General features: G+C 43.3%; 1 protein-coding gene across 1 annotated transcript in view; it reads left to right on the top strand.

The window, feature by feature from the left end:
* sntg1 (syntrophin, gamma 1) overlaps positions 1-27,560 on the top strand; it is a 40,246-nt gene that overhangs the window by 5,769 nt on the left and 6,917 nt on the right. Inside the window, exons 3-14 of the mRNA XM_086043800.1 lie at positions 9,331-9,518; positions 10,775-10,824; positions 14,357-14,491; positions 16,213-16,269; positions 16,437-16,494; positions 16,595-16,638; positions 17,955-17,996; positions 18,155-18,257; positions 18,584-18,666; positions 19,442-19,572; positions 20,710-20,839; positions 26,952-26,990. Coding sequence (XP_085899926.1) covers positions 10,798-10,824; positions 14,357-14,491; positions 16,213-16,269; positions 16,437-16,494; positions 16,595-16,638; positions 17,955-17,996; positions 18,155-18,257; positions 18,584-18,666; positions 19,442-19,572; positions 20,710-20,839; positions 26,952-26,990 — 849 coding nt within the window. The 5' untranslated portion in view covers positions 9,331-9,518; positions 10,775-10,797. The remainder of the gene's footprint in view (positions 1-9,330; positions 9,519-10,774; positions 10,825-14,356; positions 14,492-16,212; positions 16,270-16,436; positions 16,495-16,594; positions 16,639-17,954; positions 17,997-18,154; positions 18,258-18,583; positions 18,667-19,441; positions 19,573-20,709; positions 20,840-26,951; positions 26,991-27,560) is intronic.

Below are 27,560 nucleotides of genomic sequence, written 5' to 3'. Positions count from 1 at the left end.
GCCCTGGGGTGCGCAGGCGTTAATCGTCGGTGGTCAACTATGACATGATCTCCATGTGGAGGAGAGGTACAAAGTCTTCATGTTTCCACACCATAGCGCAGGGAAATGGCCAGTTATTGATTGTCTCTGCGCTTTGATTCGGCCTATAAAGCTTCAAATTAATAGACTTTTGAGGTACTTATACGCATATCGTAAAATACAGCATCTGCGCTCCTTTAGTCTCTCTATTTTGGTTTGAAAAATGATGAACCGAATTAATAAAATGCAAAGCATGCAAATCCCCTTGAATGGAATAAAAATGGGATTCATCCGATCCAATCTTCCCCAATTTCTTTCTTTTTTGTAATTTGTATTTTAATCGTTTTAATAGTCACGTAATCGTCAGTCTGTGCACTTTCATGCTTTGTGGCTCCTTCTATTGTGTGTGACCCGTCAAGCAGACAAAGAAGAGTTTCACAACTACAGCGACTCAGTAAGCTGCAGCAACGTTGTTTATATCACAGAGGATAAAGAATATATGCCTATGAGTATTGTTACACAGTAGATATTTTCCAAAGGTATTTCTAGGACATTAATAAGTCTCAGGGAAATTCCTTGCTCCATGCTTTACAGCCAGCCTCAAAGTTCATTGAGTCACATGTCTTTGGTGGTTACGCACGGTGGGTGTGTCGGGAGTCTGAATGGGAAAATGGGCGTGGCTGAAAGGTGTGCAAGCCAATCGCGTAGTAAAATAAAAGGTTTTTACACCGCATACTCTTCCTGAAGCAACCTACCTTTTGTTTATTTGCACTTGGGACAGGTAGTGGCTGAATAAATGTTGCGAAATAGTCCAAGAAAAGTAAAATAAGTGGGTAATATCCATTCAAACATGATACTTATACTTCCTTAACTCGTTCACTGCAAAGACAAACTTTTTTTTGTCTTTACACAGTCCAGCCATTCAATGCCAGGAATTTACGGGTACTTATATTTGTTTTCAAATTAGGGTTCGGATTTCTGCCCGATCCTATATCCATCGAGAGTGTCTGAACCCTGAAAATGTATTGCAGTGAATGAGTTAAAAACTAAATTCAGACCGATCTCACGGGCTTTCATTTTCACTGCGCTGCATCTAATCGCCAAATCAGGATTAAGTATTCATGCTGTATTTTAAAATATAGATGAATTGAAATGGCTCTGCTGGGAGTGAAAAGTTACAGAAATTCATCGCTACACATTTGAGCCCTTTAAGCTCTTCGGGCACGTGAAAGAAGAAGTTCAACTTCACGGCCGATGCTTTAATCATCAATAAAAAAAAAATACATTCAGCTTCACGTATGCCCCGGGATCAAGTCGGCTAACCCGTCGCACGGTTTGACTTCATAATTAATCGGCGGGCCGGATGAGGGATGGGTTGAAGGTTTCTACGTTTGGCTGCTGTATATATTTAGAAGGTGAGCAGTGGAGCAGATTGGTCCCTCCGCTCTTTTGTGTGTCGCCTTCAGCCTTTTCAGTCCTTTTCGAGCACCCCACTCGTAGCGTGGTGCCGCTTGCCCGCACAGGCCCCGCCGCCGCCGTACGCCCGTATTTACACTCAGGATCTGCTCGCGCAGATGCAGTGTAGTAATTAGGATGCTATTTAGTGGCATATTACAAGGCTTTGTGCTCATTTGTTTCTGATAACACGATTAAGTGGCCCAATCCGGTTAGCCGCAGACCATCATCTGTCAGAGTGTCTGAGGCTCCAAGTGGATGGTGAACATCGGGCGTAGACTGAATATCAGGGATGGGCATTTACACCTGACTTGTGGATTCGCAATTTTTGTTTGGTGGACTGACGAATGACGGTAACTTTGGAATACTGACGGTATAAGTGCCGGTTTCCGGCCGTCCGTGAACAGGAAAAAAAACAGACGAGGGCCATTTTGGGGATGAGAAGCAGGAGGAGGAGACGAAGGTTTTTTTTATTGACGGTCTTAAAATAGGAGTGACAAAATGTCATTTCTGGCTGACTGACGGATTTGGCCGGCCTGAAATAATGACGACTCATGATGACGGATTTTCGGGTCCGTCGCCGGCGAATGACTGAAGTTGAGTGACGCGGCCATCGCTGCAAACTATCGATATCACGATATAATCACATTGTTCTCTACCATGGTCGACACGGCAACCGTCAAAAAAAAAAAAAAGATCGGTGACTTTAACCATGTTTTACTAAAAAAACAGAGCCAAAACCCTTTTTCAACCAATTGAAAGCGTTAATAGGGTTAATATTGTAGTGTTTTGCAAATACATAAATGAGTATTTTTTCCAAGATGAACCCATTTGGAGTCTTCAATGAATCTAACATACATGTTTTGAGAGCGTGGGAGAAAACGGAGCACCTGGAGAAAGCTAAGCACACAAGAACGGGGAGGACATGCAACTTCCACGCGCTAAAACTGGAGCCTGGAATTGAACTCTTAACCTCAGAACTGTGAGGCAGATGTGATAACTACTTGGCCACAATGCCAAATTGATTTCAACTAAGTGAAAAAAAGTTGTAAAACCAAGAGATTAAAGTCGTAATGTGATACGGACATATTTTCTATTATTAGGCAATACAAGGCGGCTTTATTTACATAATGCATTTCATACACAAGGTAACTCAACGTGCTTCACTTAATTAAAAGTACAAAATGTAAAGGCATGTATAAGCAAAATACGTTTGAAAGCAAAGTAAAGAAATAAAATGACTAACAAAGCATAAAGTGCGTGAGCATGATTTTGGAGAATATGCTTTGAAAAATCATTCATCATCAATGATTAATTTGGATTTAAAAGCATTTGCACTTGGGGCTGACTTCACTTCTGTTGGCAACCTGTTCCATTTGCCTGCAGCATTAGAGCAAAATGCTGCTTCACCAGGTTTACTTTGATCTCTGGGCTCCACTAATTGACCCGAGTCTGCAGACCTCACAGCACTAATGGCTTTATATTCCATTTATATCGCATTTCCTTCAAGTAACCAATTCATTCGGAATTTGAAAAAAATGGGACGAGGGGCTGGTTAAGAAAATGTTTTATTGCGGGGGACGAATTAAAATCACGTGTTGACGAAGAAAACCTGTTTTTAAACTACTATTTTTTGGAGGGGTGAAATGTTTCGAAGAAAACAAAAAAAAACAAAACAAAGCTATCTGAAATAATCTATTTTCTTCTGGAAAAAAAACAAGTTTTTATGAGAAAAAAAAAAACCCCGTGTATTTCATTGACAAAAACGCCGTCACAATTCTCACACGATTTGAAATGCAGCAGTCTGAGAGGAGCCGCACTTGGAACGGTATCATTAAATGTTTATCAAAGCACCTTTGGTCAGATCACCAAACAAACTCGGCGTAAGTGCTCGTTTCAAAATATGATGTTGTGTAAGTATTGCGCAATAAAAGATTATGGAACGACTGTGTTTTGTTAAATTGCGGCTATTACTCTGTAAGAGCTGCAATTTTATATAATCGCTGGCAAATACCATGAAACTACCCGCGCGAGTTACTCTTGATTCCCACCAAGATTAAACATGAAGCCTGCAACGTGATCGATGGTCTTCCACTCGCAGCCTTCCCAGATGCTGACCGATCTGGATGAAGTGGGCGGGGCTTCAAGATGAACAGAGGCGCTGTACATAAAAAGGCCGCAGGAAGATGAATGAGGCCATTTGGAATCACGCAAAGTCGCTCTACTTACGTCCTGGATTAAAACCGCGCGGGCGGGGGGGAGGGTTGGAAGCTTGCGTCTTATGGGAAAAGCGCTGACTCGGCGTGTCCTCACCTTGTGTGTCGAGTGTGCGACAAGTTGAAATCTTCTGGCGGAGGACATGCATCACGGTCAGGAAGGCCGAGAGCTCGGCCTATAAATGAGCGCACTAATTTACTGCTGTGCCCATCACTCATCATGTACGGCGAGTCTGGAGGGCGATGCGGGAGCCTCATGACACGCTCCTGTTTTGACAAATGTCCTCACGGGACTGAAAACGCCAAGTGATGCTTCTCCGTCTCCAGCCGATGATCGAGCCGGGCATCCGTCTGGGAGGGAGGCAGAGAAACACGTACAATACGAAACAACTTTATTTATCGAGCGCATTTCACAAGAGCCGCCGATCGGAACGTCTAAATGTCAAGACGCGTTCATCGTGTTCGGACTGTTGAACGTCCGCATGCGCACTATGTGCGATAAAACGTGTTTCCTGGCGATCGAAAGACAAACCGCAACATTTCTTGTGTGAGTGCTCGCGGCAACTGCCGGAGTCGCAATTCTTGTACGCGTGGTCGCTGGTGGCTCTATGTTCAGTGCCTCTCTTCACTTCTTGCCCACTCGTTCAAACAGGGAATATAAATTCAGCTGTTCGGCTAGCAGAGGGCGGCACTGCCTCACTTGCCTACCCTGACCGCACCTCCCTGTTTTTTAGTGTGTATTAATCAATTAATTGGTGGATTAGTGGTTAAGAATTAGCTCGACTGGCTGGAATTTGTTGATTATCTTCAAGTATTTCAATGTTTGCTAAGCCACTCAGCCAAAACTCAGACCGGCCAATCACAGCACAGTCCAGAACAGGTCTGAAACCTGCCTCAGTTTTGAATTCATTTCAGATTTTTATTTTGCTCTTTCAAAAGGTGATTAAAGCGGAAATCAACCCAAACATGTTTTTTTTCCCCAAGAATATGTTCCCAGCAAGCCCACTAGTTGAAACACTGCAGTCCGATTAATAGTGCGTTTGTGCAATATGAATAAAGCAGCAAAATCCAGACGTTTTTAGCCATCACAGGGGGCGGTCATTTTCTCTGTCACCTGAAAATGACATCACAAAAACCCAGGGCTCAGGGAATGACCAATCAGAGCTCGCCTGTTTTCTAAAGCTGAGCCGTGATTGGTCGTTACCTGAGCCCTGGCTGGTTGTGATGTCATTTTCAGTTGACAGACAAAATGGCCGCCCCCTGAGATGGCTAAAAACGAGTGGATTTTGCTGCTCAACTCATATTCTACAAACACAATATTTATCAGAATGCCTTGTTTCAACTAGTGGACTTGCATAGAACATATTCTTGAAAAAAATATGTTTGGGTTGCTCTCCCTTTAAGCAACAAGTGATGTGGTGTTTAGCAGGCCTGCCTCACACTTCTTGGGTTCATGGTTAGAGTCTTGGCATGTTCTTCCCGTGCTTGAATGGGTTTTCTGTGCCTATTCCAGTTTCCGCCCAGGTCCCTAAAACGCACTTTAGGTTTAGGTACAGTAAGACTAAATTGGGTAGAGGTGTGAATTCGAATTTGTCTTGTTTGTCTGTATGCGCCCTGCAATCGGCTGACAAGCAGTCCAGGGTGCCCCCGCTTCTCTTGGCCAACGTCAGCTGGCATAGGCTCTGGCTCACAAGCTACTAGCATTGTAGAAAATACAAGAATGGATGAAAAGGCAATTTTGTGACCTCCTGGAACATTTTTTCTTTTGCCGTACTGTAATAAAGTGTAATTGTACATCCACTACAATAAGTGGCATTGGTGCTCTCATTCTCAAAAAATGCGTAAGGAGTGTTAGCTCCTCTGCAATATTATACACAAATGATACTATTTATAGACGCGGCAGAGAGTTGTGGGGGCGCGAAATATTTTCTTCTTTTTCTTTGCGCAACAAAAACTAATTGAGAAGCGCTGACAACAGTGTGAGAGACATGTACCCACTGTCTCTTTCTTAAGATTGTGAAATGTCCTTATATGTCGGTATTGTAAAAGACCAAAAATCCAGTTGCATTCATCAACACTAACCTGCCTTTTTCACGACTGAAAGAAAACAAATGGCAATTTCGTGCCTCTCGGTATTCAATATTTATATTTGCTATGAGACGAAAGCCCTGCGGTGTCTTCAAATGTCACCATTTACTGTGTTATTCCATCATTGTCATCTTTTGTCCTTTTCCATCGAATGCGCCACCTGTATCTCACGGAGCCAGAAAGCCATGAAAGTGCTTGCAGCAGATAAAGAAGAAGAAAAAAAAAAAAAAAAAAGAAACATTCCCAGCTATATTCGTTCAACTGTATTGCGTTACTACAGCTCGAATGACATTGAGTAGAGCGCAGACTGCGGCCAAACAATCCCTTGAGCTTCATGCTTCATTATCCATCATAGAAATTAGGGCAAATGTTGACATTTTAATAATGCTAGTAAAAGAAAAAAAAACAAAAAACTATTTGGCTCCACATCGAGTGCATCTGGAAAGCGTTCACTTTTTCCGCACTGTGTTGTGTTACAGGCCTTATTCCAAAATAGAATCGATTGATTTTTCTTTCCCCCCTCTCAAAATTCTACTCGCAACGCTCTATAATGACAACATAAAAAAGTATTGATTTTCCTATTTTTTGGGGGGCAAATTCATTACAAAGGCTTAATTGGTTGTATTGAATCGCTGCAGAGATGATTGTCCTTCTGGAAGGATTTTCTCCTTCCACAGAGGAAGGCTGGCGCTCGGACAGAGTGGTGCAGGTTCTGGACCTCACTCACTAAGCCCCTTCTTCCATGATCGTTCATTTCGGACGGGCAGCCAACTTTTGAAACAGTCCTGGTGGTTGGGAACGTCTTCTGTTTAGGGATGACGGAGGCTAAGGTGCTCATTAAGACATGAAACTTTTCTGTACCCTTCCCCAGATCTGTACCGCGAAACAGCCCTGTCTCGGCGGTGTACAGACAATTTCTTTGACTTCACGCTTGGTTTGTGCTCTGACATGCACTGCCAACTGTAGGACTTTATATAGACAAGTGTTCGCCTTTCCAAATAATGACCAAAACACCTGAGCCTCATGGCAAAGGCTGTGAATACTAATGTACACACTATAAAAAAAAACGCAGCTTGTATTATTTGGGAGCTAAACTGTGATGTAAATTTGAACAACTTAAAATGCAAATTATTGGCATTTATGGCAACAGCACTGAAACAAGCAAGTTGTTTGCTCAAAAACAAATTGTTTGCTGAATTATTTTTCTTAATGTCTTTAAGTTGGGGGGCCAATACAAGGGACCAAAGTTCTGACCAAAGTGAAATGCGGGAAAGCCAATTTTCAGCAAAACTTAAATTTTTTTTATCAAAGGTTGTTGGCTTGAAATTTTGAGTTCCCCCTAATTTTTAACATTTAAAAAAATTTTTTTTATTCACATTCATTGCCATTCGCTTTTCGTAGATCACAAAAAGTGGCAATGTGTGTCACTCTTCCAAACATAACCAAATAATCTGCCGTAACAGTAAGTGCTCTCTCTCTGGGAGCACACCAGATGTTTCCCAGGAAATAGAATGCATTGGATGTGACGCTGACATCCGTTTTCCAGTAAAACTTGATTTTCGGGAGCACGCGGCGCCGACAGCTGCCTCGTCTCCGACACGCGGCGACCATTCACCATCGAGTCATCAAGATGGAGATGTCCCTTGTACCATCTCTGCCTCATTCAGCCAATCTCGTCTCCATTGTGTCAGAGGCAACACGGCTCTGGCAAAGTTGGTGGCGCTGCAAATATCTGATGGAGTGTTTGTAAAAAAAAAAAAAAAGTGAAAAAAAAAAAAGAAAAAAAAGCACTTACGCTGACTCAACTTAAAAGGAAACAAAAGGTCTATTTAACCTGTGCATTCGGAAACACGAGAGACATTTTCCAGACAGGACATTTATTTTTATATGAGCTTCTTTTCGCATCCATCACACAAGCTGCTGCTTCTGCGCAACTCACTTTAAAACACTAAAACACATCACTGGCTTTCCCCATCACTGTTGCCTTTCTGCTCTGTATTCATTATAGTACACCAGAGCGGAACTCAGTTATTGATTTAACTGCCAGGTATGCCTACACCAATTCAATAATTAATACCTTGATCAATAAACCATTATAAACTTCTCCGTATGTGAATCTAGGGCTGCTGTTGTTTTTTTGTTACATTGAATGCAGCCAATGCCATCCAATTATTGAGCAGCTGGGTCCATGTTACGGTCGTACGATTCGAGAGCTTAGTCTTGGCAGGATTACAATAAATTACTTTTTAACCCTTAATAGGGCAATGGAACACATGTTGACTAATGAGGCAATAGAAGCACACCATTTCTCTTAGCCAACCAGCTAAAAAAGGATTAGGGCTCGCATTTAATGTTTTGGTAAAGTCTATTTGGGTTAGCCAGGTTCGGGCTGTTGGAGTTATTGTAGAGCTAAGGTTCAAGGTTAGGTTTTGACTTTGAGTAAATAAACCTCCCAAATTTTTTTTTTCAAACTAACAAAATTATCATCTTCACAATATCGATAATCATGCCCAAAGATGTACATTATAAAATGAATCTACTTGCTATCGCTTTATGTCGTCTTAAAAAGCAGGATTGCAGCGGATAACATTCAATAATTTGAAACAAAAACTACACTGTGCTGCAATACTAACTGTTTCATTCTTCTTCTTTCAAATGGACACCATCTCAAACTAAGTATGTGCCCCATCTAGTGGTCGAAAGTGGAATTGCACCACACAAGAATTAGTCCAAACCTGTACACATTTTTTTATTTTTTTAAAAATGGAAATAGTGGGACCATGAAGCTGGAAGCATTTTTACTGTCTATGAATTTAGGTCAGAAAAAACACTGGATGACTAAATTCAGTCACGTGATTTTGTTGCAGTATTTTTTAGTCCCAATTAAGGTTAGATGAAACTGCCAGTGACGCCTTTCCAACAGACGAGCAAAGATGTAACCACCCCGTAAGAAAGCTTTTGAATTTGACTTCAACACACGATTAATATTTGAGTGCATCCCTCGGCTGTTTCACGAAGGTCATTGCTTTACATTTCAGCTTTTATTCTCCTCAGATCCTCTGAAGATCTCTCGCTCGTGGTCCAGATGGGACTCTGACATATACATTTTCAAATTCCATTAAGGATTTCTTTGCTGTATAATAATCAGAGTTGGATGATTTATGCATGGAATGTAGCTTGGAACCAACTACCGTATTTGTGGGTTTTTTTTTTTTTTTCATGCTGTAGAGCACTTACCGTACGATGGTGGCAACACTGCGTCTCATCAGAAAGGTGGCCGGCAGCCAGCAATGCCGCCTAACTACTGGCTCATGTTGTTCTTACAAAAATGCAAGAATAAGAGCTAATTGCATTTTGACAGGGTATTACAAGCTAGACATTCTTCTCCAGAATGAAGCTTGTTCTAAAATCTCCTGTTAATGTGGGGAATAGAAGCCGCCAATTGCATCTGGTTGCACGTCCCTTCCCCTCTCAAGTGTGCAATCAGCAACATTCACTCTCGTTTCCTCACAGGAGACTTTTACCCACCTTCCCGTTCTGCTTCTTATCGCAGCTCTGCGCCTTCGAGTGGCCCCGGGATGACGCCCTGAGGTACGCCCTTTCTCGCCGTCCTCCCAGCCCCTGATCTCTGCGTCCATCGGGGATGCGGACACTCCAGCTCGCAGCGGCGTCACTCTGATCTGGGATCAGCTGGCTATTCGATGGCGTGATCTCCACATCAAAACAGTTGATGTGAGCGAAGTGAGTGTCCCTCCACCGGGTGCCATGGGAGCCGCCTTTTATGTTGCGCGTCTGGTCGTCGAGTCAAGTGGTCGTGTTTGATTAAAATTGAGCGGGCTGCTTTGCGCAAATGAGGCGCGGCGCAGATAGGGCGTCTATGGAACGCTCTTTCTCGCTTGAGTACAAAAGAAGAGCTCTTCTATATATGGGGAGAAATGGATTGAAACATTTATTACGGCTCCTTATCTTCACCTTTTGCCATCATGAATTATTCCTTGCTGCTTCGCGGTTTCTGCTTTTCTCCAGAGGTTACTCCCTGCTCGTTCTGGAGAGTAAAGTTTCAAAAGAAGGATAAAATATCGGCGAGTAGACGTGCTAGTTCTTTTTTTTTTTCCCCTTATAGTTTTCATTCATAAATGAGTGTGAATGGGCAAATCGTTGCGCTCCAAACAATAAATATAATGTGGCTGTAATGGAAATTCACCATATAATCTCTTGATGAAACCGTTCAAGATTGTGAGTGACTTGTGTGTTGAAGCAAATGTATATTTGATTACTCACTTACTATTTTAATGAAAAATTGTCATACATCCAGTAGTTCTATACGACATTCATCTCCGAGTACAATGTCTTATACAAAATGCTGCTGTATGCTTTCGTCCGTAAAGCAGCCAATATTTCTCTCACTTCTTTAACAGGTCCCTCAGAATGAACATATATAAAATAGAAAGGTTAATTGAGTTCAGTAGTTCAATTCAAAAAGCAAAATGCATCTATACATCTCATACATATTCATTAAACATGTAAAAAAAATACTTTTTAGAAGGACAAATTCCACCTAATTTGAATTTGTAGTATGTGTGTATTATAATTTCTTAATTAGGTGAATTTGGAATTTCGGTTCGCCTTTATGCTATGATTAAATTAAATCTGAAATAATGCGCTGAGTGTATTGAACCTCTATAATGAAATGTTTCACTTTAAACTGAGCCGCTACAAACAATCAATTTTTGTTGTAATTTTTTGCGATGCACCTGCATCATTTATAGGTATTTACATAATTAGGTGTACATTACTGTAGAAATTCTTGCCTCATGTAACTGTTTTTAAGATCCTCCGCTTCTCGAATAAGGCATCTCCTGAGACTTTACGTAGCATTTCAATGAAGGTCTAGCCTCTTTTGTAAGCGCTGTTGCTAGTAACAAAGCCATTTTAAATTGGCTGTGGGCTTTTGCTGCAGCCGCTCTATAACTCAGTTGTGTTTCTCTCCTCTGCAGCATCCCTCACTGCGCGGTAGCACATGGATTTCAAGACCTCAAATGAAGAGGTTAGTAGCATTTAATCAATCTCTGGGAATGGAGAGCATTTAGTTTTTTCCCCCTTTTCTGCTTTTACAAGTGGCTAATGCAGGGAAGTGTATATATATCTTATTCCCGCAAATAGTGGCCGGGGGCTTTTATTTACTCAACTGGGGCGTAAGTGTCTATTAAGGGACAGGTCTTTATTTTTGGAATAATGCTAAACAATGTTAGTGGTATATTACAATTTATGTCAAGTGAAAGTGGTGTTTCAAACAAAATTACATTTTATCATTATAGATGAATACAGAAAAACAGTACGAATCGATGTAAATTGGGAGTAACAAATAAGTAAACTTGGGTGCGCACAACACCGTGGAGCGACCACATCACGTCAGTATCTTTGGTAAAGATGCGGTCTCCTACACGAAATGTAAGGTCAGCTTTAATGGTGCACAGGGAACTCGTTTACAACGACAAACTTTATCCGTCAGGGTGTTAGCGTGCAAATATTCTGGTTAGCAACGGGGCTCAAATGGGCTCGGCAGTTAATTCTTGGGAGAATTTGATGCTTTTGTTGTTGTTGTTTTTGCCAAGTTAAAACTATTTCCAGGTGTCAGTACCTTGGCATGCTTCTGTCAAAAATAACCCAATGCCTTGTCTCACTAAAATTAGCTCGTTTTTAGGGGCCAGAACAAAAAGGCTATGGTGCCCAATGACAAGTATGGCTTCTGTTACCATGGCAACCAGCGAGACTGGAGTCAACATTAGGTCACCAATTAGTCTCCATGCCAGTGAGATAGGCTCTGAAAACATCATCATTTTGTGAGCGCCGGGACTGGTGTAATGTGTGGTCTAACTCTCCGCCACCAGATTGCCAAGTGTAATAGAAAAACATCCAGAAAGGTGCAGTGTGATCTGTCAAATTCCCAAACACGGTAAACCTGACTTGGCCCCCCACACAAAAAAAAAAAAGGCGCCAGATTTTACGTAGAGGGCAGGTGCGCTTTTACTACTCGACATGGGACGACCCAAAAGCAACATGTTACAATGTTCAAGGCATCCTGTCGAAGGCTTCACTCGTGGATAGAATGGGCAGTATCTTAGAAATATTGTGAGAGCGCAAAAACACAGTTCTAGTGATGTTTTCAAAGTGCAAGTGAAGGGAGAGAGTTGGCTCAAATGTAACTCCTATTTTTTTTTTTTTCTGCTGAGTCACTTTGGGTAATGGTACTTTTGTCAAAGCTCAGAGAGGTTTTCCTCAACCAGGTGCCCATGTCTGGCAGAACCAATAGCCACCGTCTTGGTTTTCTCAGAGTTAAGAAGCAAGAAGCTACAAGGCATCCAGTGCCTGATTTCAACGCGATACTCTTCTAGGTTACAGCTATTGCCTGGGTCAGTTAGCTCCGAAGGCATGCAAAGTTGAATATCATCGGCATAACAGTGAAAGCTGACGTCGCACACGTATACGCGTATGATATCGAATAATGGATGGATGGATGCGTGGATGGATGGCTCTCCCAGTGGCAGCATATACAGTACATTCTGAACAGCAAAGGGACAGGTATCGATCCCTGCGGGACCTCCAGGTAACATTGTAATACTCACGGGTCACATTAACATGAATTACACGGTGCACGCTCTCTGAGAGATCAAATTTAAACCAGGAACGTGCTAAGCCTTTAATGCCAAGGTGATCGAGCAGTACATTATGATTGACGGTCACAAAGGCAGGGCAAAGGTCAAGTAATAATAATATTGATGAGGTGTCAGTCTCAGTAGAATGATTTCAACTCGATTGCTAGAAGCCATGTGATCATTACCGTGCCACGTTTTCGAGAATTTCAAAGACAAAGGGGTGACACTGGTCTGTAGTTGCTAAGATTGTAAGGGTCGAGGTTGAAGCTTTTAAGTAAGGGTCCTCTCTTGGCTGTCTTAAAAGCCTCAGGTACCGTGTCAAAGGGGAAAAGTTAATAATGTTAAGAATAGAAAAACCTCGGATTTGAAACAGGGCTTTAACGAGCTTCCCAGGGAGTGTGTCGAGCAAGCATGTAGTTTGTTTGGCTGCACTAACGAGTTGTGCGAGTCGTTCAAGGGATTCTCCTTCAAGGTGCGAGAGTGTAATCACACTACTATACTGCTGTTGGGTGAGCATCGGTTAGCATCGCTAGTGTATCAAATATGTATTAAATCGGCTAAATATCCTCCGATTTTTGCAGATTTTTTTCAAATGTAATTTTATTATTATTGTTGTTTTTAATGAGCCGATATCAGCTGATAAAATTGGCCAACCAATTAATCGTTTATGCCCTATATAAAAAAAAAAAGCATTGGGTGAACTGAAAATTTCAAAGCAACAAACTTCTATCCAATTTGAAGTTGGGCAACTCAACAAAATATTTTAAGTTTTGCTCATGTGAAAATTGGCTTTCCTGCATTTTCAACAAAGATAAGACTTTACATTTCCCTTGTATTGTCCCCCAACTTAAAGATCTATGTAGAAACATCTTAGCAAATTGTTTTGCAGCAAACAACTGACTTGCTTTGTTGTGCTAACGAACTAACATTATTGCCATAAATGTCAATCATTTATATTTTAAAGTTGTTTTAGCCCCCCCCCCCAAAAAAAATACAAGTTGTGTTGTTTTTAGTGTAGCTAATTATGTCCCCCTGGCTGGATAAAGGTTGACAAACACTGCTGTTGTGTGCAGTACAGTATGTGATGAGGGTATGTGTGCCTGATTACAGATGATGATGTGGCTAATGATGCTATAGTATAGCGAGGCGCGCAAGGAGAGCAGAGATGAGGCCAATTAGTAGCAACGCGAGCTCCGGCGCAGGTCATCCGCGTGAGGCATTCTCTGACCCTGCCCGTGTCGAGCAAGGCCCCCCTTTTTTCCTCGTTCCCGCACTCGCGCGCATCAAAGATAGGCGAAGCCAAGGGAAGCACACTCTCTCTTTCTCTGATTCCATCCGTCACCCCGCAGCTGCAGGCGGGGGAGCGGAGGCCCCGTTCCTCCGCGTTGCTCATTAGCAGTGAAAGATAACTGACCTGCAGCCGAGCTAACATATTGCACGCAGGCGGCGCGGCCTTGTTAACTGATGACGGGCGACAAGCACGCTGACACGGGTGGCTCCGTTTCTCTTCGCGGTCCTGTCAGGTGAAGGTGCCTTCTTTATTTAGTGCCTTTCAAGTCAAGGGCAGACAGGCATCGTAATTAGCCGGGGAGGGGAAGCGGTGGCGGAATGCAAATTGATGCAAATGAGCACGTTTAAATGCGCGATTGGAAACACAGTCGTGCCGCTTGTGTAACGCAAGGAAGTGACAACGGCGCCTGCTCAATTTCACTGGTTCTTTATGTGTGTTAAGGCCACGCAAAGTTTCTCTTTTTAGGATCGTGTTCATGCGCATCAACAAGCAAAGCAAAGGCAATAACGCACACCGGCAAAGGCGTCTAATTTCCAGTGTTCATTTCGCCACCAGCGGCCTCGCCGACATTTCATTTCATGGCCACTTAATTTAGCCCTGATGAACGATGTTATCTCTCCCAATGTTCGCAGACAAAGACTGGGATTTATTTGATGCAAGAAGGTAATGAGGAGCCGTTTAATATCCGACTGCACTTGGCTAAAGATATTCTGACCATTCAGGAGCAAGATGTCATCTGCGTGTCGGGAGAGCCTTTCTATTCAAGCGTAAGTAACCAACCATTGACTTCGCTCACACCAACACTCAACTGTTGCAAACAAACAACAACTGGAGGCTCTGACTGTCTGAGTTGCTCATATAGAATTGTCATACAATAGTTGGTAAAACAATGGGGTTCAATTTATCATTGAGGCTTCGGCGGAGAATGCTTAAAAGACTGCAAGTCCAAGTGTTTAGTAGCTTAACCGTCCTCCGTGTTAATTCATGGTTTTATTTGATCGTAAAACTAACTTATAGCACCAAAACATTCATGTGTAGTAAATTTGATATGCTTTATTGCATTGTGTTTGTTAAAAAAAAATACCTGGGAAGAAGACCATGAAAAATAATTGCACATTAAATCGCAATTGCAATATTGAGGAAAACAAATGGCAATTCGATTACGATTCACTCCGGCTCCCTTCCACGATTCAAAAATAAGTTAGGTTCCTTGAAGACTATAAATTGCCCATCGGTATGAATATGAGTGTGAGTGCAAGTCGTTCAATATACAGTACGTATAGCCTACAATTGACTGGCTTGATTTGGATGGGATGAATGGTTGCCCCTGGCAACAGTGATCCGATCACAATGAATAAGACTTTTCATTACAATATATTCACAAGGCATGTGGTCCTGTTTCGGTAAAACGGCCACAATGGCTTTAGTCACATTGTTGTATATTGCATTCTGCTCTATTCAATTTCTCTTTTTGCTCTCAAGGGGGGGGGGGGGGGACTAGAAAATCAACAATCTTTTGATGCTCGCTGAACTGATCTTTAGAGCCTGGGCGCCATGCATGACAGAGGTTTGCGTTCTCAGACTTTGTGCGACTTTAGCTCCATATTACCCCCAAAAATTCCAGTCAAGATTGGAGTTGCCTGCCCTCAGCGTCATTCCACTTTTATCAGTGTGACGCTCTGCAAGATGGGATTTGTCGATTTCAAAGGAGCTGGAGGGAGCCGTTCTTGTAAAGTTAAGATTCACTGCGCCGTGAGACAACAGCTCATCGAGCGCCAATAAAGTTTACAACTGAAAAAGAGACACAGCAGCAGAAATATGTCATAAGTATTCACTGAAATCACCACACGTATCACAGCTGTTTATTGCACGCCAACGCGTAGTTGGGAAAATACGCAAAGTATTTGCATAGTTTGGGGTGATTTATTTATTTGATCCAAGTGGAGAGTTATACTCGTGATAGATGAGTGACAACAGATTGGACAAATACTGTAAGTTCATGAAGGTGTCAAAATGGGCGCTAACTAAAACTTGGGCGACTGCTAACGGGTGGTGGTCAAACAAAATCTGTACCCCATCTTTCATTATCCTTATTTTCGTTATCGTTAATGCACTGTGGCAGTGCAATGTGAATTTAAATCTTTTTTAATTTTTTTTTATTGCCGACTGTGATAATGTTGATAACTGTCAGTAAATTCAAATTAAAATGCTGCGCTTTCCACATCCTTTTGGATTAATGTTTGGCTTTTTCTTGAAAAAAAAATTATGCTTAGTTTTCACAGTAAAATCGTTATCATACTGTTATAGAGATATCTGGCATGAAAAATGAGATATGAAATTTTGTCCATATCGCCCAGCCATGGACAAATAGGACACTAAGGGAAGCCGCTGAGATGTTCAGGGAACAGCCGTGATGGAATATGAAAATGTCATTGAAGCACAACTAAATGAATATGCCGTGTCTCCTTGTGGACCGCCTGTCTTCCAGGAAAGAACTGTAACAATACGAAGACAGACCATCGGAGGATTTGGCCTCAGCATCAAGGTTATTTCCGTGTTATTGTTTACTGTTGGATATATGTCACTTGAATTGTATATATGTATGTCTGCATGTATTTATGTGTGAAAATACACTGGTAAAAACAGGGCTACAGGCAATGAATCAAAATTGGGCACTTGGGCTTTTGTTGACACTCATTTCATGTATATCAGGGTGGTGCCGAGCATAAAATCCCTGTGGTGATATCCAAAATATCCAAAGAACAAAAAGGTAAGTCCCGTAATCATTTTTATAGAAAAGGTTTTTTACATCAGACATTTTGCTGTTAAGGTGCGGTTTTTGATTGTGTTTTCGTTTTCCTGTTTTCCAGCTGAACTCTCCGGGCTGCTTTTCATTGGCGATAGTATCCTCCAGGTACATTTGGCCCTAATTAGAGGCATCTCATTTGACGAACTTAATGGCACGTGGTAATGTGATTGTGTCCAACTAACAACAACTAAAAGTGGGTCACTCGACAGTTGGAGCAGGGAGGAAGATAGTTAGAAAGTTACAAAGCCTTTTTTTCTTGTTTTGACAAAGCACAATTAAACCCCGCTATAGTTTGAAGATTAGCCAGTAATTGTGTCTGGTAATCAATAGGTTTTTCTTTTAAAGGAACACAATCATCCCCAATCGAAAGAAATTAGAGCAAACAAGATGGGATCTTTCACGAAGTCTGTTAGCGTTCCAAAATCATCCTCCTATATCTTGTGTCAGATGGCATTTAGGATTGATTGGATTCTGCATTCTTAAACGGTCTTGCTGCCTGTAGCTAATTTGCAACCCAGCATTCCTTGGGAGTTGGGCTAACTCTGTAGAACAATTCCAAAGAGAAAGGAAATTCTTAGCTAACAGCAATGACAGGCTATAATCTTGATTCCAGAACGTCTCGTGCGTGAATGCACAGGTGCTAGAGTGCTACTAAGATAGGTACAAATTAATGGTACCAAGATATTGTGCTAACACGGAACAAGAAAACAACCTCAGTAGAAGACGAGCAAAGGCAGAACGATAATGATTTTACATCACAGTTGGTCACGTATTATTTCAAATGAAAATAAATAAAACGCTAAGCAATATATAGCAACTCAGTTTAAAAAAATAAAACAGATTGATAAGGATTATTTTTATCATGTACTGTGGTTGGGTACTATTTCAAATGAGTACTGATCAAATGCTAAAATGCGAGACCGCAGGCTGAGTAAAAAATAGAAAAAAGCTTTTGCCACATGAACTGCAGTGCTATTTCAAAATACAAGATAGCAACTTGACTAGAAAAGGCACAAGAGCAGATTTTACACCATGCCCTGTATTTGGATACTATTTCAAATGTGAATTGTTCAAATGCTACCACACAAACAATTGCTTATAGCGAAGCAGCAAGCCGAGTACTAGTTCAAATGCAGAATGCCAGTCCATAATAATATATATTCCAGTAGCAATAATGCTGATTTGACATCCCATTACCATTTGTCCAAATAGAAAAGCTCTCCATGCTGGTGATACATTATATATCTGCTATAAAAACAGGTCATATTGAAGGATGCACATTTCTTACTCGTAATTTCCTTTGCAGGTATTCCATAAGAGAGATTTTAGCGGCTTCATTTATCATTTTTGCGGCGGTACGATGCCAGCAAAACAGTACAATCCCGGTTGCATTTACACTTACACGCCACTGTTGCTTGCAGATAAACGGAATCAACGTGAGAAGCTATCGCCACGAGGAAGTGGTAAGATGTCAGCTCCTATCTGCATCCGTCCAACGCATGAGCTTAACGTTATTCATTTTGTTTTTATGTTTTTTTTTTTTTTTTTTTTAGCTTTTATCGGGACGTTAATGGGAAACAACTCCTGCAGCATGAATAAAAATATCAGCTGTATTTTGCAGGTTCAGGTGTTGAGGAATGCTGGTGAAGAAGTGACCCTCACAGTCTCTTTCCTCAAGAAGACCCCGGCCTTCCTCAAACTGCCTCTGAGTGAGGACTGTATGTGTAAGTCCCTAATATATATATATATATATATATATATATATATATATATATATATATATATATGTATATATATAAATATATATAATTGTGGTGCACTTGATTTGCTCTTGCATTGGAAAGTCGCAGCCTGTCATCAGACATGAGAGCCTTTACAAAAGCCTTTCATAAGCATACAGTATGTAGGCCAGGTTGACTGGCCGCTAGACTGCATACAAATCGGCGCTGAGCAGGGGCAGTTTTCTGATTAAAAAAAAAAAAAAAAAAAGAAAAAGAAAGAAGTTTTTGTTCTTGGCATTGTGTATGTATTGTCTTTTTTCATCTTGCAGGCATCCCAAGCGACCAGAGCAGTGGGACCTCGTCTCCTTTGTGTGATAGCGGCCTGCACTTGAACTACCATCCGAATAACACGGTACTTGTATGTCTTTTTCCGTGGCCTCTTTGCAGGAATCAATGCAGCACGGTAGCGCGATGCTTAGGCAGGCAAGGGAAGTTTATCTACAAGGATCATTTCATAGCAAATAAAATGTTGTCAATTTGTTGAAAAGAAAAATAATGACATATTACTAGTGCATTAGTATTCACGTCTCTCATCCCCCCCACACACACACACACATTTTATGTTAACGCTGTATTAAATTATTTATTTAAGCTGCATTAAATTATTTATTTATCTAAAACCTTTGACCCCCAAAAATTTCAGAAGGTATTTATCCCCCGGCGCCCCCCTCCATTCTTTCCGCATCTTGTTATACACTCTATGTTACAACCGTATCCAAACTGTATGAAATGTATCATTTCCTTTCAAATTCGACATAAAATGGTCGGTGATGACAAACTAATCACCACTGCCCAATTCATTAAATATAACAAACTCAAATATCACATGATCTGGACATAAAGTTACACCTCCTCAATGAGTGAAGTGAAAGTGCTCAGTTGTCACGCCAACCACCGTTTCTGATGATTAAAAGATGATATTTAACTTGGCCAGGCTTAAATATGCTTTAGCTTCTACCTGTGACAGAATGGTTGATTGTTATAGTGTGAATATTGTGGAATGTACTGTATGATGACTGAATAAAAAATAAACACATATTTTTCCACAAATACATCCCAAAGGGTGCCTTAATAATCTCCTGTGCTTTCTTTTGGTTTGTCTTTTCTTGGACGCTCCCCCCTTGCAGGACACACTGTCCTGCTCATCGTGGCCCACTTCCCCGGGCCTCCGCTGGGAGAAAAGATGGGTGGACCTGCGCCTTCTACCGCTGCTGCACTCTCGCCTCTCCCAGCACATGCCGGGCTCTGACGTGTGCAGGTGGGCCGCGGGACGTTCACTCTTTTCTGCTTTGCGCATGTTACTGTATGTGCCTTTAAACAACGAGCTAATGTCACATCAGCCGTGACCATCTGCTGTTGGACGGACGTATTAAACACAAGCTGCTTGATTTATGGAGCCATTAAGCTGTCCTTGGATACACTTCCATCAGTGCTACGCAGCAGCAGGAATGGCATCCATTGACTCTTAATGGAGCCCACTTGTTTGTTTGATATACTAAATATACGGCATATTAAGCATTCTGCAGGCACGGGTTGGACTTTAATTAATACGAAGAATGAAGATCACACAGACATAGAAGTGCTGGAGATGAGTTAAGAGAGACAATAGCGAGGCCTTGTTTTCATTATCAAACTGTGCTGACACTTTTTGTTCACGATAAACTAAAAGGCGCTCAGACGTCTGACATTTTAAAAAGGATTTGCTTATGTATTTATTTGACTAACATGGCTCGGAAAAGAGTTGCGTGGGTTGCCAAGTTCCAGAGGCCAAGCATGTGTTAGCGCTAGGGCTGTGCACAAATTGGTGGTGACTCAAACTGAGTTGTGAATTACAAACGAAGGCTGAATCAGAACTTTCGGATTCGAGTTGGGTCATAGCATGTTGCGCATGTATTGTCACAGAGGAATGCTTGACACTTCGACATCAGACTAGAGATGACAGGTTAGCTTAGCGCTAGTTAGCTGCTCTGACACAATAAAGGTGGATTTACTGGACCAAAGCAAGAAAAACACCCTGGATTCAATCGTTGACCAGAGTATGATGAGGGATCCTGGAAGTTCAAGTAAGCTATTTTAAACTAAAAAGGAAAACATTTCAGTCGGTTAACGCTGCTGCATTAACGCACAGGACATAGGTGGATGGATGGATGGATGGATGGATGGATGGATGGATGGATGGATGGATGGATGGATGGATAGATAGATAGATAGATAGATAGATAGATAGATAGATAGATAGATAGATAGATAGATAGATAGATAGATAGATAGATAGATAGATAGATAGGTTCATTGTCATTGCTTACAAAAACAACAAAATATTGGATCGTTTCAATTGGATCGCTGGCACTTTTATCCTGTGTCATCCCCCCTTTTTTTTTTCCTCCTCCCCAAGGAAAAATGCTTTCCAGGTCGTGGCCGTGGACGGGGTGTGCAGCGGGGTGCTCCAGTTCCCCTCGGACGAGGACCGCTTGGACTGGCTTCAGGCTGTTGGCGGCAACATCTCAGCTCTCACTAAGCACAACGTGAGCCTCCTGGCTTTTCTCCTCCCTTCCCATTGAGACCGGAAACGGTGCAAATGTCAGCACGTAAAATTCATGTCAGCCTCACACGACAGCGGCACAAAAGTGAATAGCGTATTTCTCAGAGATTGGCATTCCGTCCCAAGGACGGAACGATCTGTCCGTCCCTCCCAGACGGAGGCCTATTTTGGGGACGAATGACCTTCTCTTCTGCGATACCACAGAGTCGCCTTTCATTTTCATGTGCGTTCCCTGCAGTAACGCAGTGAGGACGGAAGCGCTTTAAAAGGATGGGGACGGACGGGGTCGGAGGACGATTACGAATAAGGACGGAGGTACAATGACGGAAGCGTGCCCAGTTTGTGGACGGACCGGCAAAATAAAGTGCCCCAAGACACAAATGCTCCACATGTCGGCATGACCTTTATCCACTTTACGCTCGTGTCTGAGTGGAAAGGGAGGTCGTTAAACTGCAGCACTGGCAACAACAACTAGAGACGTGTGATTACCGTGCATCCGCGTGATTGTGTGTGTGTTGCGTCCACTGGGTAAATAATTGAGCCTTGCTTAATTGGAGTGGACGCGGCACTAGCGGGGATGACTCACCAAGCAAAAGAGCACTCCTGTGGCCTTTTGCCAGCAAAAAGGTGCAAGGTGAGTGGAGTGTACACGAGCGCAGACAACACACTCCGGTAATAGAGTCCATTACAGGAAGACGACATTTTGTACACATACAGACACAAACCGTAAGCCTGTCATTTAAAGAGGTAAGGACAGGAGGCGAGGTTGTCATATGGAGACGCCGTCGCCATGACGACATGAGAGTTGTCCTCAAACTGTCATTGATTTTTGTACCTGAGCCATGTTGGTTTTCAGTCGTATCTGACGTATCTTACGGGGTAGTTTTGTTCTGGATCACAGGGAGGACCCTATCGATATGTTCTATGCAGGCCCACTAGTTGAAACAAGGCATTCTGATAAATATTGCGTTTGTGGAATTCACCCGTTTTTATCCATCTCAGGGGGCGGCCATTTTGTCACTTCTTTTGAAAAAGCGGGTGCATGTTGCTGCTTAACTCATATTCCACAAACGCAATATTAATTAGAATGCCTTGTCTCAACTAGTGGGCCTGCATAGAACATATTCTGGAAAAAAATATGTTCGGGTTGACTTCCCCTTTACCTTTGAATGGTATTAGACCAGTAAGGTAGTTTTGTGTTGAATCGAAGGAAGCACCCTTTTAAATTTCATGTGACATCGTTGATTTTGACTGCCATCCGACCTCCGAAGTCATGTCATGTCATGTCATCTTCCAAACCGCTTATCCTATATAGGGTCGCGGGGAGTTGCTGGAGCCTATCCCAGCCGTCAATGGGCGAAGGCAGACTACACCCCGAACTGGTCGCCAGCCAGTCGCAGGGCACACATAGACACTGTCACTGAGCGGGAATCGATCCCACGCTGCCCGCACACAACTCAGGCGTGTGTACCACTATACTATCAGCGGACACACCTCCGAAGTTTTGTTCCCAATTAAAGGAAGGACATTGTGTTTTTGGAGTGATATGTGAAGAACCCTATTGAATTTGATAGATATTTGATTATGCCGATTTGATTATTGAGGTAGTTTTGATCTGTATCAAAGGAGGAATTATCCTGATTATGAGTGGCATTGTTTATTTTGACTGGGAAAATGTGCTTTTATTCCACATCAAGGAAGGAACCGTACTCATCTTGAGTGATATCTGACTACCAAGTTACTTTTGAGCCATATCAAAGGAAGGATCCTATTGATTTTTACGCATCTGTGAGCACCGCGCAGGTGCCTTTGTTCTCTATGCCTTGGTCGTCGGTCAAGATCCACGCCAAGCTCTTGCTTACCTATCGCAATAAAATAAGAATTAACATTTTACCACGACCTCAGTCCGTTTCACCATTCACAACATAAAATGATCTTAGATTATGGGGGGGATTGTGTCAAATGCACCTGCATAAAAATTTAAAGAAGAAGAAACGTTTGCGCTAGTGTATTAGCGACAGCACGGCGTGAATTAAAGTGCAGCGATAAGAGCACTGGAGAGGTATGTGGGTGTTGCCCTGACACAATGATAGCAATTTGTATGAGGGTGAGCATTAAATAAGTGTAGGAGGAGATAATAGCAGCGGATGAAGGCCATTGAAAAATACATGCATTACTACTGCTCTTTTGAGAGTGGAATACTCCATTGTGGATTCAAAGTGATGTGAAATATCCCTAGGAAATGATGTTAGCAGTGCACCTTTAAATGTGAAAAGGTATTCGTGTCCGTTTTTGACAAACGCGATGATACAGCACATCAGCTTGTCTTTTACTCCAAATTCTACACATCTCATTATAAAAAATGTGATTTTTTTTTTTTAACATTGTTGTTTTTTTAAATGAGAAATTTCCAAATTACACATTGGCATCTAACACCAGCAAGTCACTGTGAAGTTAGTCCACACCGCTTACGTTAACAGTGGAGCTGAATCACCCTGGGTAACAGCTAATGTCACCTAAGCCGGCCAACCGGCAGCTAACATTAGCATCAGAGTTGCAGCTACACCCAGTCTAGTCTAGTACACAGTCAAGTATTAGCATTTTCACACTTCCATATGTTAATCTGCACTAACATTAGTATTAGACTGCCTTAAATTAATCTGAACCTGTGCATGAGTTATCAGCTCCGTTACATTTTGCTAACTTGATCCAAGTTGGTACACATGGAAGTATTATCATGGGGAATGTTAGATCGCTCCCCAACAAGATGGACGAGCTAGCGGCGCTTACCCGGCACGAGAGGGACTTCCGGGAGGCTAGCCTGATGCTATTCACGGAGTCGTGGCTAACAACGCTAACGCCGAACGCGGTCGTAGAATTGGACGGCTTCCAAATCATACGCGCGGACAGGACGCTGGAGAGTGGAAAGAGGAAAGGAGGAGGGCTGGCTGTGTTTGTGAACGATAGATGGTGTAATCCTGGGCACATCACGATTAAGGAGCAGCTTTGCAGCAGGGATATTGAGCTGCTAGCTGTTGGCATGAGGCCATTCTACATCCCGCGAGAGTTTAGTCACGTGATCGCGGTGACTGTCTACGTCCCACCAGCTGCCAGCAGCGACACAGCCTGTGATGTCTTGACTGCAGCAGTGAGCAGGCTACAAACACAGCACCCAAATGCCCTGGTACTCATCTCTGGTGACTTCAATCATGCCTCCCCTTCCTCCTCTCTGCCTTCATTCACACAGTATGTCACCTGCCACACCAGAGACAATAAAACACTGGACCTTTTCTATGCCAACACCAAGGAGGCATACACATCACTGCCCCTCCCCCCGCTGGGCAAAGCTGATCACAACCTGGTGGCTCTCCAGTCTGTGTACAAACCTCTGGTCCGCAGGCAGCCAGCTGTGACCCGCACGGTTCAGAGATGGTCTGGAGTGGCCGAGGAGGCCTTAAAGGACTGCTTCAGCACAACTGTGTGGGAAGTTTTCAGCGATGCTCACGGGGAAGACATTAGTAGTCTAACGGACACTGTTACAGACTATATAAATTTCTGCATGGAGAACACCATACCCACCAGGACAGTAAGGTGTTTCTCCAACAACAAACCCTGGATCACACCAGACATAAAAGCTCTCCTGAAGGAGAAGAGGAGGGCTTTTGCGTCAGGCAACATAGAGGAGCGGAGGACTGTGCAGCGCCAGCTGAGGAGGAGGATCAGAGAGGGGAAAAGGTCCTACAGGAAGAGGATGGAGGAGCAGCTGCTGCAGAATAACGCCAGGGGAGTCTGGAGGGGCCTGAAGACCATCTCAGGCCACGGACAACCCAAGACCCGGACTGGGGGGGACCTGCAGTGGGCAAATGAGCTAAATCTCTTTTTCAATAGGTTCGATCAGATGCCTGCCTCCACTCCGTCTCTCCTGCTGCAGTCTCCACCTACTCCTCCTGCTGGGCGTGTCACCCCCTCCCCTCTTTTCTCCACAGTCTCCAGCTCCCAGCTACACCAGATGGCCAGCACTCCTTCCTGTCCAGCCTTGGCCTTCACAACATCTCAGGTGAGGAACCAGCTGAAGAAGATGAAGGCGAGGAAGGCAGCGGGTCCAGATGGCATCAGCCCCCAGCTCCTCAAATCCTGCGCAGACCAGCTGTGTGGAATTGTCCAGCACATGTTCAACCTGAGCCTGAAGCTGGGCAGGGTCCCCCAGCTATGGAAAACATCCTGCCTGGTCCCGGTGCCAAAGACCCCCCACCCGAAGGAGCTCAACAGCTTCAGACCGGTGGCGCTGACGTCTCACCTGATGAAGACCCTGGAGAGACTGGTCCTTGTCCACCTGCGCCCCCTGGTGAGCTCCTCAATGGACCCACTCCAGTTCGCATACCAGCCTGGCATCAGTGTGGATGATGCCATCATCTACCTCCTCCACACTTCACTCTCCCACCTGGAGAAGGCGGGGAGCACTGTGAGGATCATGTTCTTTGATTTCTCCAGTGCTTTCAACACCATCCAGCCCACCCTACTGGGAGACAAGCTGGAGCGGGCGGGGGTGGCGCACCACCTCACCACATGGATCCAGGACTACCTCACAAACCGGCCACAGTATGTGAGGACACAGGACTGTGTGTCTGACGTGCTCCTCTGCAGCACGGGGGCCCCACAGGGAACTGTCTTGGCTCCCTTCCTGTTCACCCTCTACACCTCGGACTTCAACTACAACACCCCTACCTGTCACCTGCAGAAGTTCTCTGACGACTCTGCGATTGTCGGCCTCATCACAGGCGGAGATGATCGGGAGTACAGAGAACTTACTCAGGGTTTTGTGGACTGGTGCCAGCAGAACCGCCTCCTGATCAATGCGGGGAAATCCAAAGAAATGGTGGTGGATTTCGGTAGGCGCCAGCACTCTTCACCTGCACCAGTGAACATCCGGGGAACAGATGTTGAGAGAGTCTCAACTTACAAGTACCTGGGTGTTCATCTGAACAATAAACTGGACTGGTGCGACAACACAGACGCCCTCTATAGGAAGAGTCAGAGCAGACTCTTCCTCCTCAGGAGACTGAGGTCTTTTGGGGTTCAGGGGACACTCCTCAGGAACTTTTATGACTCGGTGGTTGCATCGGTCATCTTCCAGGGAGTGGTCACCTGGGCAGGCGGCGTCTCGGCCCGGGACAAGAAGCGGCTGGACAAACTGGTCAAGAGGGCCGGCTCTGTCCTGGGCTGCTCCCTGGACTCTGTGGACTCGGTGGGGGACAGGAGGATGTTGGCCAAGCTGTCATCAATGCTGGGCAACCCGGACCACCCCCTCCAGGGCACCCTAACAGCACTCCACAGCACCTTCAGTGACAGACTGTTACACCCTCGCTGTGCAAAGGAGAGATTCCGCCGTTCCTTCTTGCCTGCTGCTGTCAGACTCTTTAACAAGAACATTGTGTAGTCTCTACAAACTGGCGGTCATTAGTGCAATTGTGCAGTCCTGCACCTGAGCTCGTATCGTGCAATACCCAATATTCCCCACTACTGTAATACTGTGCAATACTCAACATTCCCCACTACTGTTAGTCTAGTTTTATTTTTATCCAATGCTGTTCCTTACATTTCACTACAGCACTGCAGCACTGTCACTTAGAGTATTTTTTCCTCTGTACTATGTACAGGCCGAAATGAGTGTTCCTCATATTTTTTATGTAGATGTAGGTTGGTGTGTATACACATGTGTATATACACATGTTACTGCGTATATCTACATAGGTTTGATTCTAAATGTTTGCCGTCAATGTTATACATTAATGGCCACATTATGCCGCCGCCCCTGTGTGACCTATATCTTTGCTACTGTAACAATGAAAATTTCCCCACTGTGGGATCAATAAAGGCATTCTTATTCTTATTCTTATTCTTAGCATTATCCTTTAATAAAGTAATGCTATAATTAGCATTACTTTATTAAAGTCTAATGCTTCCATAAATGAATCAGTTTCGTCTTCTTTAGTTATCACACTTCCATCCCTGCTGCCCTTCTGTGATGACACAAAAAACATGCTGAGCTGAAACCTCTCGAGATTTGCTTTTAATGACTCCTTCGTTTTCTACAGGTGAAGAAGATCAACCGGAATTTTCCAGTCAACCAGCAGGTAAAAAAAGACTTTGTATGAATGTATTTCGTATTCAAAAGTGTAAGCGGGTCAGCCAGTCAGAGAAAGGACACGCTTCATTGGCGCCAAAACATTGCAATGCGAGCTAAATGTTTGCATCATATTCCATGGAGGGGAAAAAAAACAACAACGTAATTGCCTTCAGTCACTCTGTCTGCTGTGTTGTCTGCTAACATGGATCTACATGACACAAATGAAACTGTCACCTATGAGACAGACGACAGCAGCAAACATGTTAGCTTGACGGCCGCACAGAACCACTTGATGTCATCAAATCATCCTTTCTACTCGTCACTTCACGTCTTTCTATTGAACACCCCAGAGGGCCCCGCCAACCTCCCTCCGGCATCTCTTGGTGACTGTCAAGGCCCCGATAGCATTTTGGCTCCATTCGCATTTGAAATTTGAGTCCACTCCCAAAAATCTGGTTTAAAATATACAATATCCCTCCGCATATTCACTATTCACATATTGGTGTTTTATTTTCTGTGGAACCTATTTCTACCTATTCGCCCTGGCAATGGGAAAGTTGTACAGTACCAAGGAAGT

Source organism: Filicampus tigris, chromosome 10 (assembly GCF_054856515.1).
Source record: "Filicampus tigris isolate MCC_2025a chromosome 10, RoL_Ftig_1.0, whole genome shotgun sequence".
In the NCBI taxonomy this organism is placed as follows: domain Eukaryota; kingdom Metazoa; phylum Chordata; class Actinopteri; order Syngnathiformes; family Syngnathidae; genus Filicampus; species Filicampus tigris.
Note: the sequence above shows the minus strand (reverse complement) of the source record. Positions and strands in the feature narration are given on the sequence as shown.